Consider the following 13,797-nt stretch of genomic DNA (forward strand, 5'->3'; position numbering starts at 1 on the left):
TACTAATTGGTTTTGAGACTTTCCTTCGAGCTGCTCGTTACGCGCTCCAAATTCTACATCGACCCGTTTTGACGGTGTCACTATCGCGTTACGTTTCATTCAACACCATTACCTGAATGCAGTAGCGGACATTCCTTGACGCCGGGGCGTTTCTGCTGGTCATCGGGGCCAGCAAACTATACGAGATGCGAGAGTAAGGCTCAGAGGTAGTGTGCTCGCTTCCGAGTTTTGTTATTCACGTCTACTTACACTGATTCAGTCATTCTGCGCTCACTGGAAGCGACATGCTCATATCTCCGATAATTATCGATTGAGTACACTGCCTAAAATCTAGAGAATGCTCCCACCCGTGAAAAAAAATAGGTGTTGCGTAAGCGTAAAAATTGAGATAAATACTGAACGTAAAACAAAGGTGTCTGTATTGCGTGTACAGGCAGGTTCTAGGGAAAAGCGCGCAAGCAGGCCTTCCGGCAAGCCTCCATGGTCGGGAACCTGTTGGCGCCGACCAGGCATTGCTGACGCGCGTGGTGGTCGCTGGCAGAAGGTACCTCGCGGCAGAGCCGGGCTCCGGAGCCGTCTGTGGCCTCGTCGGCAAAAACCCCGAACCGCAGCTGCTGTGCGTCGCATAGGACGGTTGCCGGCACACGGCAAGGTCCACGTCGTCTGCCAGGTTCGTCGGCGCATCTTCGCACGCACTCCAGGGAAGTGCGAAACACGTCCGCTTTCGGAGACGGACAGCGACCCCGAGGAAACCTCCACCGGCGACACCCTTTGCCCTCCAGGTACCACCACCAGCTGTCCACGACGTCTCGCCTGCGGACGTGCGAAAAGGCCGTGGACCGCCACCACTTGCTAATACATGTATAGTTGTGCCGATCTTGGGCAGCAGGCTTTCTCGAACAAACCGGGCGGCGAGTGAGAAGGCACGAGGGAACCAAGGTACTCGATTTATTGTGCGAACAGACAATAAAGATAAGAAAATTGTAGTGGAAATTAACTGTTTCTTTAATTGAACTGCAGAAATATTAATGAAAAGACAAAGTAGAAGAAAGGATAGCTTGCTGCCAGTGGGAGTCTAAAGCATCAACCTCCGCACGGCGCGTGCGATGCTCTATATCCACTCGAAACTGTAATGGCAAATCGACATCCAATTATCGTTGATTTGCGCTCATTGAAGACAGTCGCTATAATTGGGACGATCACGCTTGCTAGAGTTTCTGGTAATACCATATAGTTCCGTTTTGTCTGCTGCAACCAACCAGTGTTCTCGTTGACTACACCGTCACCGCTGAGATAAATTTCAGATTTTAAACCTTCCCGACCGGTTAGTACTTTCCTTATTATTTCAGAGATCTTCCTTGTTACTCTTATATTTAATCCCACACACGTTTATATGCCAATGGCTGCGTACTTTACGATGTAATTAAATCACCTCAAGGTCACCCCCCACTTTGTGCCTCGTTTTATACAGGTTTTTTTTTTAGACAATACAGATTGAGGGATTGCTTGTAGAGAGATGAAATCGTGGCATGTGACACCTCGACCATTTCCACCTTTTCCTTCACTGTGTGCACGGCGTAAACTTCCAGGGACAGCCATTGCGGCGCTTTCTCCTGTATGAATTCAGACGATAGAGTGCCTCGCGTCTACGTTACAATTTAGGCACTAAAGAATCAGATAAGCACCAGGCATCATGCGCGAAGCATAAGCGGTCCGCTTGTGCACCGCAGATGACTTGCCGTTTTCCCCGACAAGATTCTGCCGCGACGCGCCTTCATTCACATTTCGTTACTCCCTTCGTCACGGGGCGAGTCCGTCTGATGTTACAAAGCGGCCGCCTCTTTTGTGCTCCCGTCGCGCTCGGTTCCGATATTGCCTGGATTTGGCCTTCAAATGCAGCCGCCGCAGCCGGGATTGAACCCGCGACCTCGAGCTCAGCAGCGCCACGCCATAACAGCCACTGGGCTGTTATGGCGTGACTGGGCTGTTATGACTTTTCACCCTCCTCAGCTTTATCTTCTTTTAACGTGACGTCGTTGTTACATATAATCAATAGCACCATCTTGCCAATAGTTGTCTAACATGACCTGTAACATCTATCGATGAAATGACTCCAGGCTGATGGCAAAGCTCACAATCAGTACGAGTGTGGCCTATTTCATCGCAGGTGGCGGTGAATTTAGGAACCTAAAACAGCATAACGACGGGCCCATTAAAGTGTAAGCACGAAACATATATAGGACACTGCCCTAACGCTAGGTTAGACAGGACGCAAGCAGCACACTATAGACAATTACAACGGATTCTTACAGAAACCCCAGACTCATGCACGCCATGTATCCAGGCATGTACACTACAAACAGATGCACATCGTGTGGCGAGGTTGCCACACTTAATCACAGGTTATGGGAGTGTCAGGACTTAACAAACAAGTCGGGCAGTGCCGACCCCTCCGTCTCTTCCACCGCCAGCCTCCGCTCGCGCTGGAAGACCGCACTGCTCAGCTAGAACCTGACAGCACAACTCTGGGCCGTCCAGCGAGCCGAGGAAGCTGCTTCGAGACAAAGTCTCGGAACCGCGTCCGCGGCGGGTGCCCATATCCACTAAAAAGACGCCGGACTCGAATCTCATTGATTTGTGAATAAAGTTTACGTTCTTCTTCTTCTGCCTGTTATTACAAGGATGCAACAGCAAGTCCATCGCTTAGCAAGCGCCCTACGGAAGCACTTTGCAACTTTATACGATTGTTTAGAGCTTTGACAGATTCTAAAAGCACTAACAAAATTGCTTGGTGCTTCCGCAGAAACAACGTACGTTCCAAATAACTCACGCCTGGCACTCTGCGAAGACGGTCTTTTGATAGCATTCCGCAGCGGGTGGTTTACCGTCCATGCACTCATGCCGGCAACTTTCCATTGACGTGAATCGATTTCGGCCGCGGTTGCACAGGCCTGGTACCTCGTGAGTGAGCTCCACGCAGGCGTGACTGGTGTCGTTGTAGTAAACTTCTGGTGGCCCACCAGAGCAGAATCTGAAGACAGGTTCTTCGCACGCAGGCTTTGCCTGGATACCCGAAAGCACGATCCATTAGAACATGTGCCACAAGCATTGAATGCAGTTTCTCTGTGCCTCAGGGGTGAAGAAAGAATGTAGAACTACCAGTGTAATCGAGGTTAGCACTGATACCGATGTCTATGGGGCTTGCCTTCGGACATATTCGACACCCTCATTTGGAATTTTTTCTGATATTCAGTGATAACGCAACTATGAGACAACGCAACACTGCAACAGCACAACAACGTGTTCCCTAATCTTCAGGTGTGCTTTTTACACCCGGCAACACTGGCCATCTGCCGGGCTCTCGCTGCGAGAGCGTTCGCTCACTGTGGTGATTCCTGAAACATGGACGACGACAATGACGACGATCGTCAACGGTGCCCCACGATGGCCATGTTTTTTCGCGCGCTTTCCTGAACGCGAGCCCTGTCAACATTCGTCTCTCTGGCGGCGCAACAAACATGCGAATTCCTGTGAGTCCCGCTAGCTGCTCTAAAACATGCCGCTTGCTTCGAAACTCTGACTGTAGGTATTTGACGACAGTGCGAGAGATGTGTTGAAACAGAGTGGAAAGCCACATGGGCAAGAAGAGGAAAGGAAAGAGAGCGGAGAGGAACAGGGAGAAGGTGAAAGATCAGTTGTCTACAAAGCGCTACAGAACAAAATATAATAAAGAAATCACTATAGCCGACCAGTGCACCACATTTTGAAGCAATAAATTAAGAAAAGTGTCAGTCACTGTCACGACGCCCGCCTGCGATAGCTGCATCATGGTTCATTGAAACTTTGGTGAAAAATTACGGTCGTCAGGACTTTACAAGGCACACATTAAGGGACACAAGTACACCTATATGCCCTGTTCACTATTTCCAAGGTTTCAACCTGCTATACCTCTATTCGCCTGCCGACATGGATTCTCACAGCATTGCTCTTGCGCTCTTGAGATGGAGGAAACCCGTCCGTCCGTCCATCGATCACGTAAGATGATCGCTTTCAAGATAGGGCCAGTAGCAGCGAGCGAATTGACCTTCGTGCTGCCTCTCGCTTCAACGCGGACTAAGCGGCGAGAACACAGCGCATACAAAGCTATCAGCACTTGGAGCACTCTGCGCCCGTCGCAGATGGCTTTCAAAGAATAGGGCGAACGCGGCCACGCCATACACAGCCGCCGCTGGAATACGGCTGATCACGGCTCATAATGGTTCGGCGCGGATGGATAAGGCGTGAAAAAGCGATAACGGTTTATAATAATCGGAGCGTCGTCAGCACACTTGGCACCACCCCCTGCATTAGTTTTCTCGCGCCATCAATTCACATTACGCCGCCGTCCGCAGCAGTTCGTGCCACCGCAGCGCTGTCCTTTATACTGGATGGGACAAGTTTAATAACATTTATAATGACACCGGGCCACGTGGAAATGAGAAAGTGGAACGATACTTCTACGCTGCCAACAACCGCGCTCGTCGCTCGCTCGCACCGTCTCTTATCTCCACACGGCTCTGACCTTTATGTGCCGTGCATTCGCCGCTCAGTTTCCGTTGAAGCGATAGACCGCACATACCTTCGCCGCTGCGGCGTATCCGCTTGCTGCCAGAGTTTTGACGGTCGTTGTCTGCAGTCATTCAGTGTGATCTATTCATGTTTGTTTGTGCGCGCTCACACCACGCTTGTTCATTCAGTTAGTAATAGTCGGGCCACATTTTCCAACGCACGCTACACATGCAATGCTGCCCGGATCGGCAGTCCAGCGCTACAGGTGTGTCCCTTCGCACGCGCTGCCCACGGGAAGCGCTTCTCATCAACACCACCGTTTCACACGCGCCTTCTCGTGGTCATCGAGTCTCTCTTCATGTCGGTCTACTTACGCCGCAGCACACCTGCTTACTTAATCAGCTCATGTTTACTACAATTCATATTGCTACCAAGGCCGCTCACCTTACTTCGTATGACATTGCTGTGTTGCTATCGCATTCATTGCTTCGCCCTTAGGGCGAAACTGTGACATTTTTCGTACGCCAACATCACGTCAACATCAACAGGCGCCGACACGAGTGTGGCAATACGAGCTTCGCTTGAAAGAAAATCTAGCGTAGCTTGCACTGGAGGCACAATGCTAAAGAGACAGCGAAGCTGATGTGCACCTAGCTAGTCCTGGCTTTTGGGCTAAGCTAAGCACTACCATGTCATCCCTAGAATTTTCCGGAATTTATTGATCGATTAGCTATTGATTGGCTATCGCAATGTATTGGCTGCGTATTTGGGCTAGGCTAAGCACTACCAAGTTACTCCCCGTTTTTTCCGGAATTTATTGATTACTGATTGATTATCTATTGGCTATCGATGACTGACTAAGCTTTAGTCACAACCATGTTTAGCTAGACTTAGCCATGCTCAGCTTCGCTAGTTCACAGGGGTATGGGGTATTGCGATTGGATCCTTTCTGCACTACCACCAAGATCGGCCCGCATTTTTTGCGGACGACTAGTGGAATAACGGCCGGCTTAAACAGCTCCGCTGTTAAAGAACAATTGCTCTCAGAGCTGCACAGGTGGCATCGTGCTCGGCACGCGCTCGTGCCACTGCTCCAGCGTTCGTAGTCGGCGTCTGCTTCCACAGCTGGCTGCTATATATATATATATATATATATATACATTCCAGCGTAGAATTTCCCTTCTCTTCTGTCGTCGTAATGGGGAGGCCGCGTTTCCAGGAGTATGAGCTATTGCTTAAGGGGGTATGAGCAATTCATTGTCTTAAGTAGTTGGCATATTTAATTTTGAAGAAATTTCATGGAAATCCGTCCAGAATGAACGCGCTCGGGAAAGGGCTCGTCGTCGATGTACCGATACTAGCGGGAGGGCTTCCGAAGCCCAGCCGAAACGTCAGCGAAGAGCCGCGGATGCCGAGTTGAGGGAGCGCGATGTTGAGGCAAAACGTCAGCGTCGTCTAGCCCTCCGGGAACCTGGCAACGGTGGTGCACGCCTCGGCAACGCTAGCGCCAACTTCCCCGGTGCGACGTCCAGGTTTCAAACGCGAGTTTCTCAACCGTAACTTTGGAGCCAGCGGCACTGCATCTGACCGGTTGTGGTTCGAGGACAACGTGGTACTCGTCAGTGCAATTCGTTCGGAGGAACACCGAAGAAACAAGCGACAAGGTTCGCTTAACCCCATCTCCTCGACAAGGGAGGGGCTACTAATTTTTTTATCCTTGCTCACACTGCGATAGGCGCGTGAAGAGAAGATTGTGTATAAAAGATTACAAGAATCAATCTAAAGTATGAATTCACTATTTGCCGCACAACATCTCCACCGATTTCCATTCTGTAACTCTAACGGTTCACCGGTTATCCATCCTACGCATTACATATGGCCTGCCCAGCTCCATTTTTTCCTCTTAATGTCTCAATGTACAGAATGGATACCAAGAGAAGGGAAGCACAGTCGAGGATGGCAGAAAACTAGGTGAGGTTATGAAGTTGGGAAATTTGCAGGCGCACGTTGGAATCAGCTAGAGCAGGACAGGGGTAATTGGAGATCGCAGGGAGAGGCCTTCGTCCTGCAGTGGACATAAATATAGGCTGATGATGATGATGATCTCCATCGATTTACGGAAGCGTCGAAAGCTGAAAGAATCCGCAACAGCGACCTCTGTAAAACAGGTAAAAGACTCACCGATTCGCGTAGGACCGCTATGCCGTTTGCTCGGAAACTACCGACGCCACCAGTCTGAACGTGCGCGGTGTCATGCATCGTCGATGTCTCGTGGTCACTGCTTGCGGTCACCTCGTCCAGCCCACGGTGCCGAGAATCCGCGACAACCTCTGGTACGCCATGATTCCTCGTGCCTCTCGGTGCGGGCATCAGGTAGTCCCCGTGGTTGTCGTCGGCCGCACCGACGGGATACCTGGCCGCTGAGTCGTCCCCGGAGGTTGGGACAGCGCCCGGCGCCTGCACTCCGGAACCCGACACGGTACCGTGGAAGTAAACCAACAGCTCGGCAACCAACAGGCAGATGAGCAAGGCAACCGCCACGGCCATGATCGTGACCAGTGCGTGGCTGCGATTGCGACAGCACTTGCCGGTCCATCTGGAAAACAGTCGCGTAGCATTACGGCGGCATCGTCATTCATTTCTGTCTGTCGTCAGAGCTCATTAGGTCACACACCATTTAGTACACAGCCAACGATGTTTTTAAGGGATTTGTGTGGCACATGTTATGCCCCATGTGTCATCAATGATGTGTCATATTTTACGAAAACTGAATTCTGCTCTCGAAAAGGGTTTAAAGGTGTTGAAAGCAGAGGTGGCGCAAGATTTTAAAAAAAGCAAATGCGTGCAAAAATTGTGGTGGCACTTGCGCCGCCTTCTTGTTGCAGCGGACGACGTCATATTCCTGAGGTGTTCTTGTTTCGAGCAAGTTAATTCAGTATAGTTCTTGAAGCAGGTGAAATCGAGAACAGCAAGGAAGGGTGGAAAGAGTGGAGAAGGAAATGCAGGGAGGTTAACCAGTTCAGCACAACCGGTTTGCTAGCCTACACATGGGAGCGGGATGAGGGGACTGAAAGATGGGGAGGAGAGAGAGAGAGAGCACATAGCACAGCACACACATCGTCAGTCACAGTCCGACACTCTTGCGTGGTGCGTGACATCCCTGTCACAGCCGCTTGTCCAAGTAACCGTGATCTAAAAACAATGTGTTGCTTGTCAGTCTCTGCTGTTTCAAGTTTCCTGCCGCTTTTGTTCTGTGTCTGAAGGTAAATGATCGTTGATGAAGTACGTATACATCCCACAAAAGGTGTGTGCTCAAGGCAAAGTTTTTTTCTTTTTCTTTTTTCTTTTTTTTTTTTAATGCGCGCTGTTCACCCGGTACCACTCACGTGATCGCGGGCCAGAAAACTAGAGGAGTTCTTTTGGGCAAATCCACATCCTCGTTTATTCTTTTCTGTTCTTCTTTTTAACCGGTGAGTGTTTCTCGCATTTTATCAGAGTATTCCGAAAACTGAGAACCCTACTTATCCAAAACTCTATCCACTGCAAGGCGATGCTCACCCGGACCAGTGGCTGTCATCGGCGGCAGGCAGCTCCCTTTCACGACCGATTTCACGCAGTGCCGCGTCGGTTTTCTGGCTGCTGACTTCACCGTCATCGGTTGCAGGGTGTCGGTGCCGGAAGTAGTGCTTAACTTCTTCCGGAACCCAATAGGGCGCCAGGCTGCTGCACTCGGACGAGCGAGAGCTACGGGCGCTGCCCTTGACGCTGAACGACGACACAGCGCCGACCGTCAGCGAGACGCCGGACAACGTGTCCGCCTTGTCGCTCCCACGCGGAGCGCCTCTGCGGGACACAGCCGCCAACGCGGACATCGGAGGACACAGCGGCTGATCACCTGTCGCGCCTCCAACTGCCAAAGCAGTTGGCAACAACGAGCAATTAATTATCGTCGGGCATCGTCGTTCCTTAGCGCCGACCACGAGGTTTTTATCGCTATATGCAGCGTCACTCTTGCATTCCATCGCCAAATGGCAGAGCTGGCGCCGAGGTCGGTGACGGACCAAACCCACGAGTAAGGGGCAGCGGTGTGTGTTCCGGTTTCCTCGGCACAGCAATGGTACTACTGAATTGCGTGTGTTCTATATATAGAGCTCACATGCTGATTGTTTGAATGCGTAAGAAGCTCATGCTTGGAAAAAAGAAAGTTTAAAAAAATTACGCAGAAAGCGTCGACGATGATCATCGATGAAAGCGAATAGCCAGAACGAATGAACGATCATAGAGTTTCCTACAACGCAGTCCTTTCTTGCGAACAGTGAGTCGCACACAGCGTGCAATGCTCTCACTTTCCGCGACTGTATTAACCTCGCCAAAGTGAGTATACCGTGAATCGTATATAAAACCTCCTGTGAACACGCTGTGTGGATAAGACATGCACTTTTATGTCGAAACACCGCAGCGTGCTCATTTTCTCTGGCATTTCTGTGGCAGACCCGAAGAATAGACGCTCCAAAAGATAGTATAACATAGGAACATATAAATCAAGACCAAGACTGCGAAGTAAAGCTCTTCATGCGTCTCTTCGATGTGTCGTCCCGGACTGTCTATAGGACTGCTCTAGGCGTTGGTTTCAGCCGATATGCGTTCGCGTACACAGCGTCTCAGGTATAGTCCGGGAGGACAAATCGAAGAGACCCACCGCTTCTTTTCAACACGCAGATAAGTGTCTACACACTGCAGCTCTGAAACTTGTATCGACTTTCTCACTAGAACCATAGTCCCTTAATAGCTTTGAGGGACTATGCTAGAAAGCATAAGACGACCCGCCGCGGTGGCTCAGTTAGCTAAGGCGTGTCGCGCTGCAGAGCCCGAGGTCGCCGGATCGAATCCCAGCCGCGGCGGCCGCATTTCGATGGAGGCGAAATACAAAAAAACCCCGTGTGCTTGCGTTGTAGTGCCCGTTAAAGAACCCCAGGTGGTCAAAATTAATCCGGAGCCCTCCACTACGGCGTGCCTCATAATCAGAACTGGTTTTGGCACGTAAAACCCCAGGAAGAAGAACGCATAAGAAAGAAAGAGACGACAATCGTGTTCTTCAAACGCACAGGTATAATAAAGCAAGTTCAGGTACCTTTACATTCCTCAATGCGAGCGTCCAATGGCATTGCCCATTCGCTGTTATGGGTATTGGCTGCAGGACAAGCGGCCAGCGCCGAGGTATTCATACTGGACAGCATGAACCTCTCGGCCCTGGCCGTTTGTTGGCTGTCGGCTCGGAACCGGTCCAGACGCCACGTTGCGAGGTTCTCCTTCTGTCTGGCGGCCGGCTGCTCCTGGGGCTCAAAGAAAAACGCGTAGCCGAAGGCCACCGATCGCCTTCCCCGCGCAGGGAACGCCATTGTTTTTCTTGGCCTAAGACACATACCCACACAATAGGGGTGTGGTTAATAGTTGTGTGCTCGCCACGAACGGAAAAAGATTACGCGAATAAACGATTCGGGATTTTTCACGCCGATAATTTACCATGCGCCGGCATAAAAAATAAGAACAAGAAAACAAACAAAAAAAACTTCATTCGAAAGGGCAATGAACTGCTTTAGAAAATCCCACACTGATAAGAAAACTTTATGTTGCAGAACCCAAAAACATAGGCTCCAAAACACAGTACTGTGCTAACAGAAAATTTTCAGACCCTGTCGGCGCTGCGGAGCTATTCATACTGTTTTTCTCAATACACAGCAACATGAGTGCACGATTTTTCTGGCTCTGACCTGCCGAGAGGTACGAAGGCGACGTGCAAGAGCGTAGGGGAGGTTTCACAAACAGGTCTCAGAAAACAAATTTGACGAAAAACTTGCTACATATAAAAGTATATTGATTAAATAAAATATATATCTCCTTATTCATTAAATACATGAAAAAAAACGTTTTAGTCTGTTTATGCTTCCGCGGCTTTATTACGCACATTTGACTCAACACAAGAGGTTTTTCTATATGTAAAGAAAGCGTGCATTTGTGTTTGTATGCTATACCTGAAGCGGCACTAAATTCACGACAGAACACCGTTGGCGTTTGTCAGCAGCCAATGAAAGATAGTTTGACTTCACTTAAAGTTCACCAGTGCGCGCAACGCGACCAGTGCGCGCAACGCGACTCCTAACAAAGCATCGTTGGTCCCATCGTCGTATTTCGTAGCCCTTTTTCTAAAAAGCAGCTCGGCTCGCGTTAACTGGGATGTACGTATAGTCTTGTATCGACTTAAATACCCCTCAATATTCGATGCAGAGCTTCAAACTTTCTTTCCCAACTTCAAAGCTTTCCGTAAAGATCGTACTAACCGGCACGGTGGTGTGGCGTACGTCTTTATCGCTTCCCACCGTAGCCTTCAGTGCTGTCCTATAACCCCATCACTTGAAATTTTATTCATATGTTTGAAAGAATCTTCCCCTCCAATTATTATTGGAGGCGCTTCTCAGGACCTTCAATAAAGTTCTCTCTCTCTCTGTCTGTCTGGCTGGCTGGCTGGGTGGTTGGCTGCTCCCGGCCACCAGCTTCTTACATTTTTTTTTTCAGAAGCTCCATAACGCTGTAAGCTCCGCTACCCCTACTTATAACGGTGCTCCCGTTCTTCTGCTGGGGGACTTTTATTTCCCGTCGATTACATGGAGAAACCTAGCGCTAACGCTTTCTAACAAAAACGTCTCGAGCGAATTCGTTGATACGTGCCCAACGTTTAACCTATCGAAACTTGTTCTCTCCCCAACTCGCGAAAACGACTGTGCTTCTGATATTCTCGATGTAGTACTAAACACAGTCGTTTCCGGTGTACCTCAAGCTATACTGTATTTCGTTCATTGTTTTCTTTAATTTAGATTAATGACCTTTCTCGTCACATTTCATCTAACATACGTCTGTTTGCAGATGACTGCGTCATTTATCGCCCTCTTACTAACGACAGTGATGCTGACAATCTCCAGTGCGACTTTAGCCACGCGAATGAATAGCGTAACACATGGCTCATGTCGTTGAATGCGAGTAAAACACTATTGGTCTCTTTTCATCGCAGGAAAAATTGTGTATCACGACGATATTTTAATGGCAGCTCTCCAATAACTGCAGTATCCACGTGTAAGCATCTTGGTCTGACAATATCGCACGATCTCGGTTGGTCAACACACATTACTAACATCACTAACGAAGCTAACCGCGTCCTTATATGTACACTTGCGCTGCAACTTAGGTCTTACTGCTCGCTCGCTCAGAAATTTAGCTGACCCAACACCATAGTACGTCCAAAACTAGGGTACGCATGCGCACCCTAGTTAGATCGATGGGGGTCTCATTAGTGCGCATACGTACTCTAGTTTTGGACGTACTATAGCGTTTATCAGCTAAATTTCTGAGCGAGGAAGGATAAGTTCGACTAACTTATCTAGGCCCTTTGAATCGATTCAGAACCGTGGTGTAAAATTCATTTATTCCGATTTCTCATTTTATTCCAGTGTTACTGCCCACAAATTACGAGCTAACCTTTCGAATGTAGAATCCAGACGAAAAAGCTACTACCCTTATCTCTTCCGTAAGTTGTACCACTCGCATCTCGCCAACTCATTCGTCAAAAACTCAGCGCACGTCATAGTGCACAAATCATTCGGACACCATTTTTGCCTGCGCTTCAGCCCACCATCGTTATTTTGGGAGGCGGGGGGGGGGGGGGGGGGACGTCCCTCCAAGGGCTGGATTGATCTCCTACCTGACATCGTGGCACTCACTATTCCCACTCAATCCAAGGAGATCATCGAAGATATTGTATAACTCAAGCCCACCCCTCGTGTAATACCCTTTCAATAGGGCATTTGATGTACTTTAAATAAATAAACTACAGTGCCTAATTCGTACCACACATCCTGCACCATTTCCTCATCCTTAACTCTCATGAATATCTAATCAGCCCCGGTCGGTTTAAAAAGGAATGAAATTCTCGGGCTTCACGTTCCAAAACCACGGTATGATGATGAGGCACGCCGTAGTGGAGGACTCCAGGTTAATTTTGACCAGAAGATGAAAGGCAGAGTGGGCAATTTGGTGGTTTTATAATTAAAAAACAGTGCTACCGACACAGGGCAATTTTGACCACCTGCGGTGCTTTAACCTGCACCTAAATCTAAGCCCCGGTCATCTGTGGCGTGTGACTAAAGATTGTGCGTTACATGTGTTTTTTGTTCTCTCACGTCATTTATGACGCATGCGCATAGTAGCAAGCGATTTAAAGGCGCGGAAATCGTCAGCACGGGGTATTTCGGCAGCATAGTAAGAGCAGTTGCGCTTCGCAAATGACTAGGACAAAGTTACTACTAACCAATCAGAAAGTAGAAATTGACGTCATCAGACGTATATAAAAAAAACTGCATAAGGTTCTTTCTTTCAATTTTGGATGGCGCCTCCTCAGAAGATCCAGACAGCGGCGGAACAAGAAAAAAAAAACCGTGGACACGTCGTAATCGGTAAATAAAGAGGCCTGCACATTGCACACACCATTTATTGTGTTTCGATGCACCGTTCTCCAAAACTATGAACGCTTCGCTTGCATGGATGGACATCATAGATGTGTTCTGCTCCATTTTTTTTTCGTGTATATATGCATGACACACACTTCGATTCACGCAAGCTAACGTAAGCAGGGCGAACGCTAAGTAAAACTTGTTGTCGCAAGTAAAATTTTGCCCTTTTCGCAAACCTTGGGGGAACATATGACGCACAAGAGGCTTCACGAACTAGTGCGAAAACCAAGTATAACTTTTTATCGCAAGTAATGACGTACAATACGCAACAAATGTAGCAGGTTCCATGCTATTGCCGCTTCAGTGCACGCGACCATAGTGCCACACCGCAACGCGGAAAAGCTCCCGGGCCGCCCGTGGAATCGGCATACTTTACGCATGGAGTGCAATGGAACACTAAGCGGTATTAACCGGTCAACGGAAGTGCCTCCGATACCTGTATGTGCTCGGCTCTTTCACATGGACGCGAGACATTGAGCACTGTCACGTGACTGACTCGGTGGATAAACGGTGATCGCTGATGGTCTTTCAGATACACCTGTCATAGATGCGTATCGTGGCAGTTTTGTAGCAAGTTTTCAGAGCATGGCCTGTCTTTATTTTAAGACACAGTTATGAGTGACCTTACTTCTAGAGATTGAAGACGAGCAGCGGGAATTTATTTCTTCCTTTCTTTTCTTTTTTATTT

At 48.9% G+C, this 13,797-nt stretch overlaps 2 protein-coding genes across 2 annotated transcripts; both read right to left on the reverse strand.

Moving 5' to 3' along the window:
• Window positions 1-420: 420 nt before the first annotated feature.
• LOC125942210 (uncharacterized) lies at window positions 421-7,320 on the reverse strand. The gene is made up of 3 exons (XM_049660360.1): window positions 6,730-7,320; window positions 2,831-3,063; window positions 421-813 (listed from the first exon to the last, which is right to left on the reverse strand). Exons 1-3 carry the CDS (start codon window positions 7,093-7,095, stop codon window positions 441-443), a joined length of 972 nt encoding a protein of 323 aa, XP_049516317.1. The 5' UTR covers window positions 7,096-7,320; the 3' UTR covers window positions 421-440.
• A 780-nt stretch (window positions 7,321-8,100) lies between these two features.
• Window positions 8,101-9,947, reverse strand: LOC125942873 (uncharacterized). The gene is made up of 2 exons (XM_049661123.1): window positions 9,680-9,947; window positions 8,101-8,458 (listed from the first exon to the last, which is right to left on the reverse strand). Exons 1-2 carry the CDS (start codon window positions 9,945-9,947, stop codon window positions 8,103-8,105), a joined length of 624 nt encoding a protein of 207 aa, XP_049517080.1. The 3' UTR covers window positions 8,101-8,102.
• Between the last annotated feature and the right edge of the window lie 3,850 nt (window positions 9,948-13,797).

The sequence above is a fragment of the Dermacentor silvarum genome, chromosome 1 (genome assembly GCF_013339745.2).
Source record: "Dermacentor silvarum isolate Dsil-2018 chromosome 1, BIME_Dsil_1.4, whole genome shotgun sequence".
Classification (NCBI taxonomy): Eukaryota; Metazoa; Arthropoda; class Arachnida; order Ixodida; family Ixodidae; genus Dermacentor; species Dermacentor silvarum.

Excerpts from the sequence above, each read along its gene's own strand:
- LOC125942210 (XM_049660360.1), bottom strand. The coding sequence starts at position 7,095 with ATGGCCGTGGCGGTTGCCTTGCTCATCTGCCTGTTGGTTGCCGAGCTG. Across the intron at positions 3,064-6,729 it reads TAGCGGTCCTACGCGAATCG|GCAAAGCCTGCGTGCGAAGA; the intron begins GTGAGTCTTTTA and ends TCGGGTATCCAG. Across the intron at positions 814-2,830 it reads GTCTTCGCAGAGTGCCAGGC|GCGAGACGTCGTGGACAGCT; the intron begins GTGAGTTATTTG and ends GCACGTCCGCAG.
- LOC125942873 (XM_049661123.1), bottom strand. The coding sequence starts at position 9,947 with ATGGCGTTCCCTGCGCGGGGAAGGCGATCGGTGGCCTTCGGCTACGCG. Across the intron at positions 8,459-9,679 it reads TCGCATTGAGGAATGTAAAG|TTGGAGGCGCGACAGGTGAT; the intron begins GTACCTGAACTT and ends CTGCTTTGGCAG.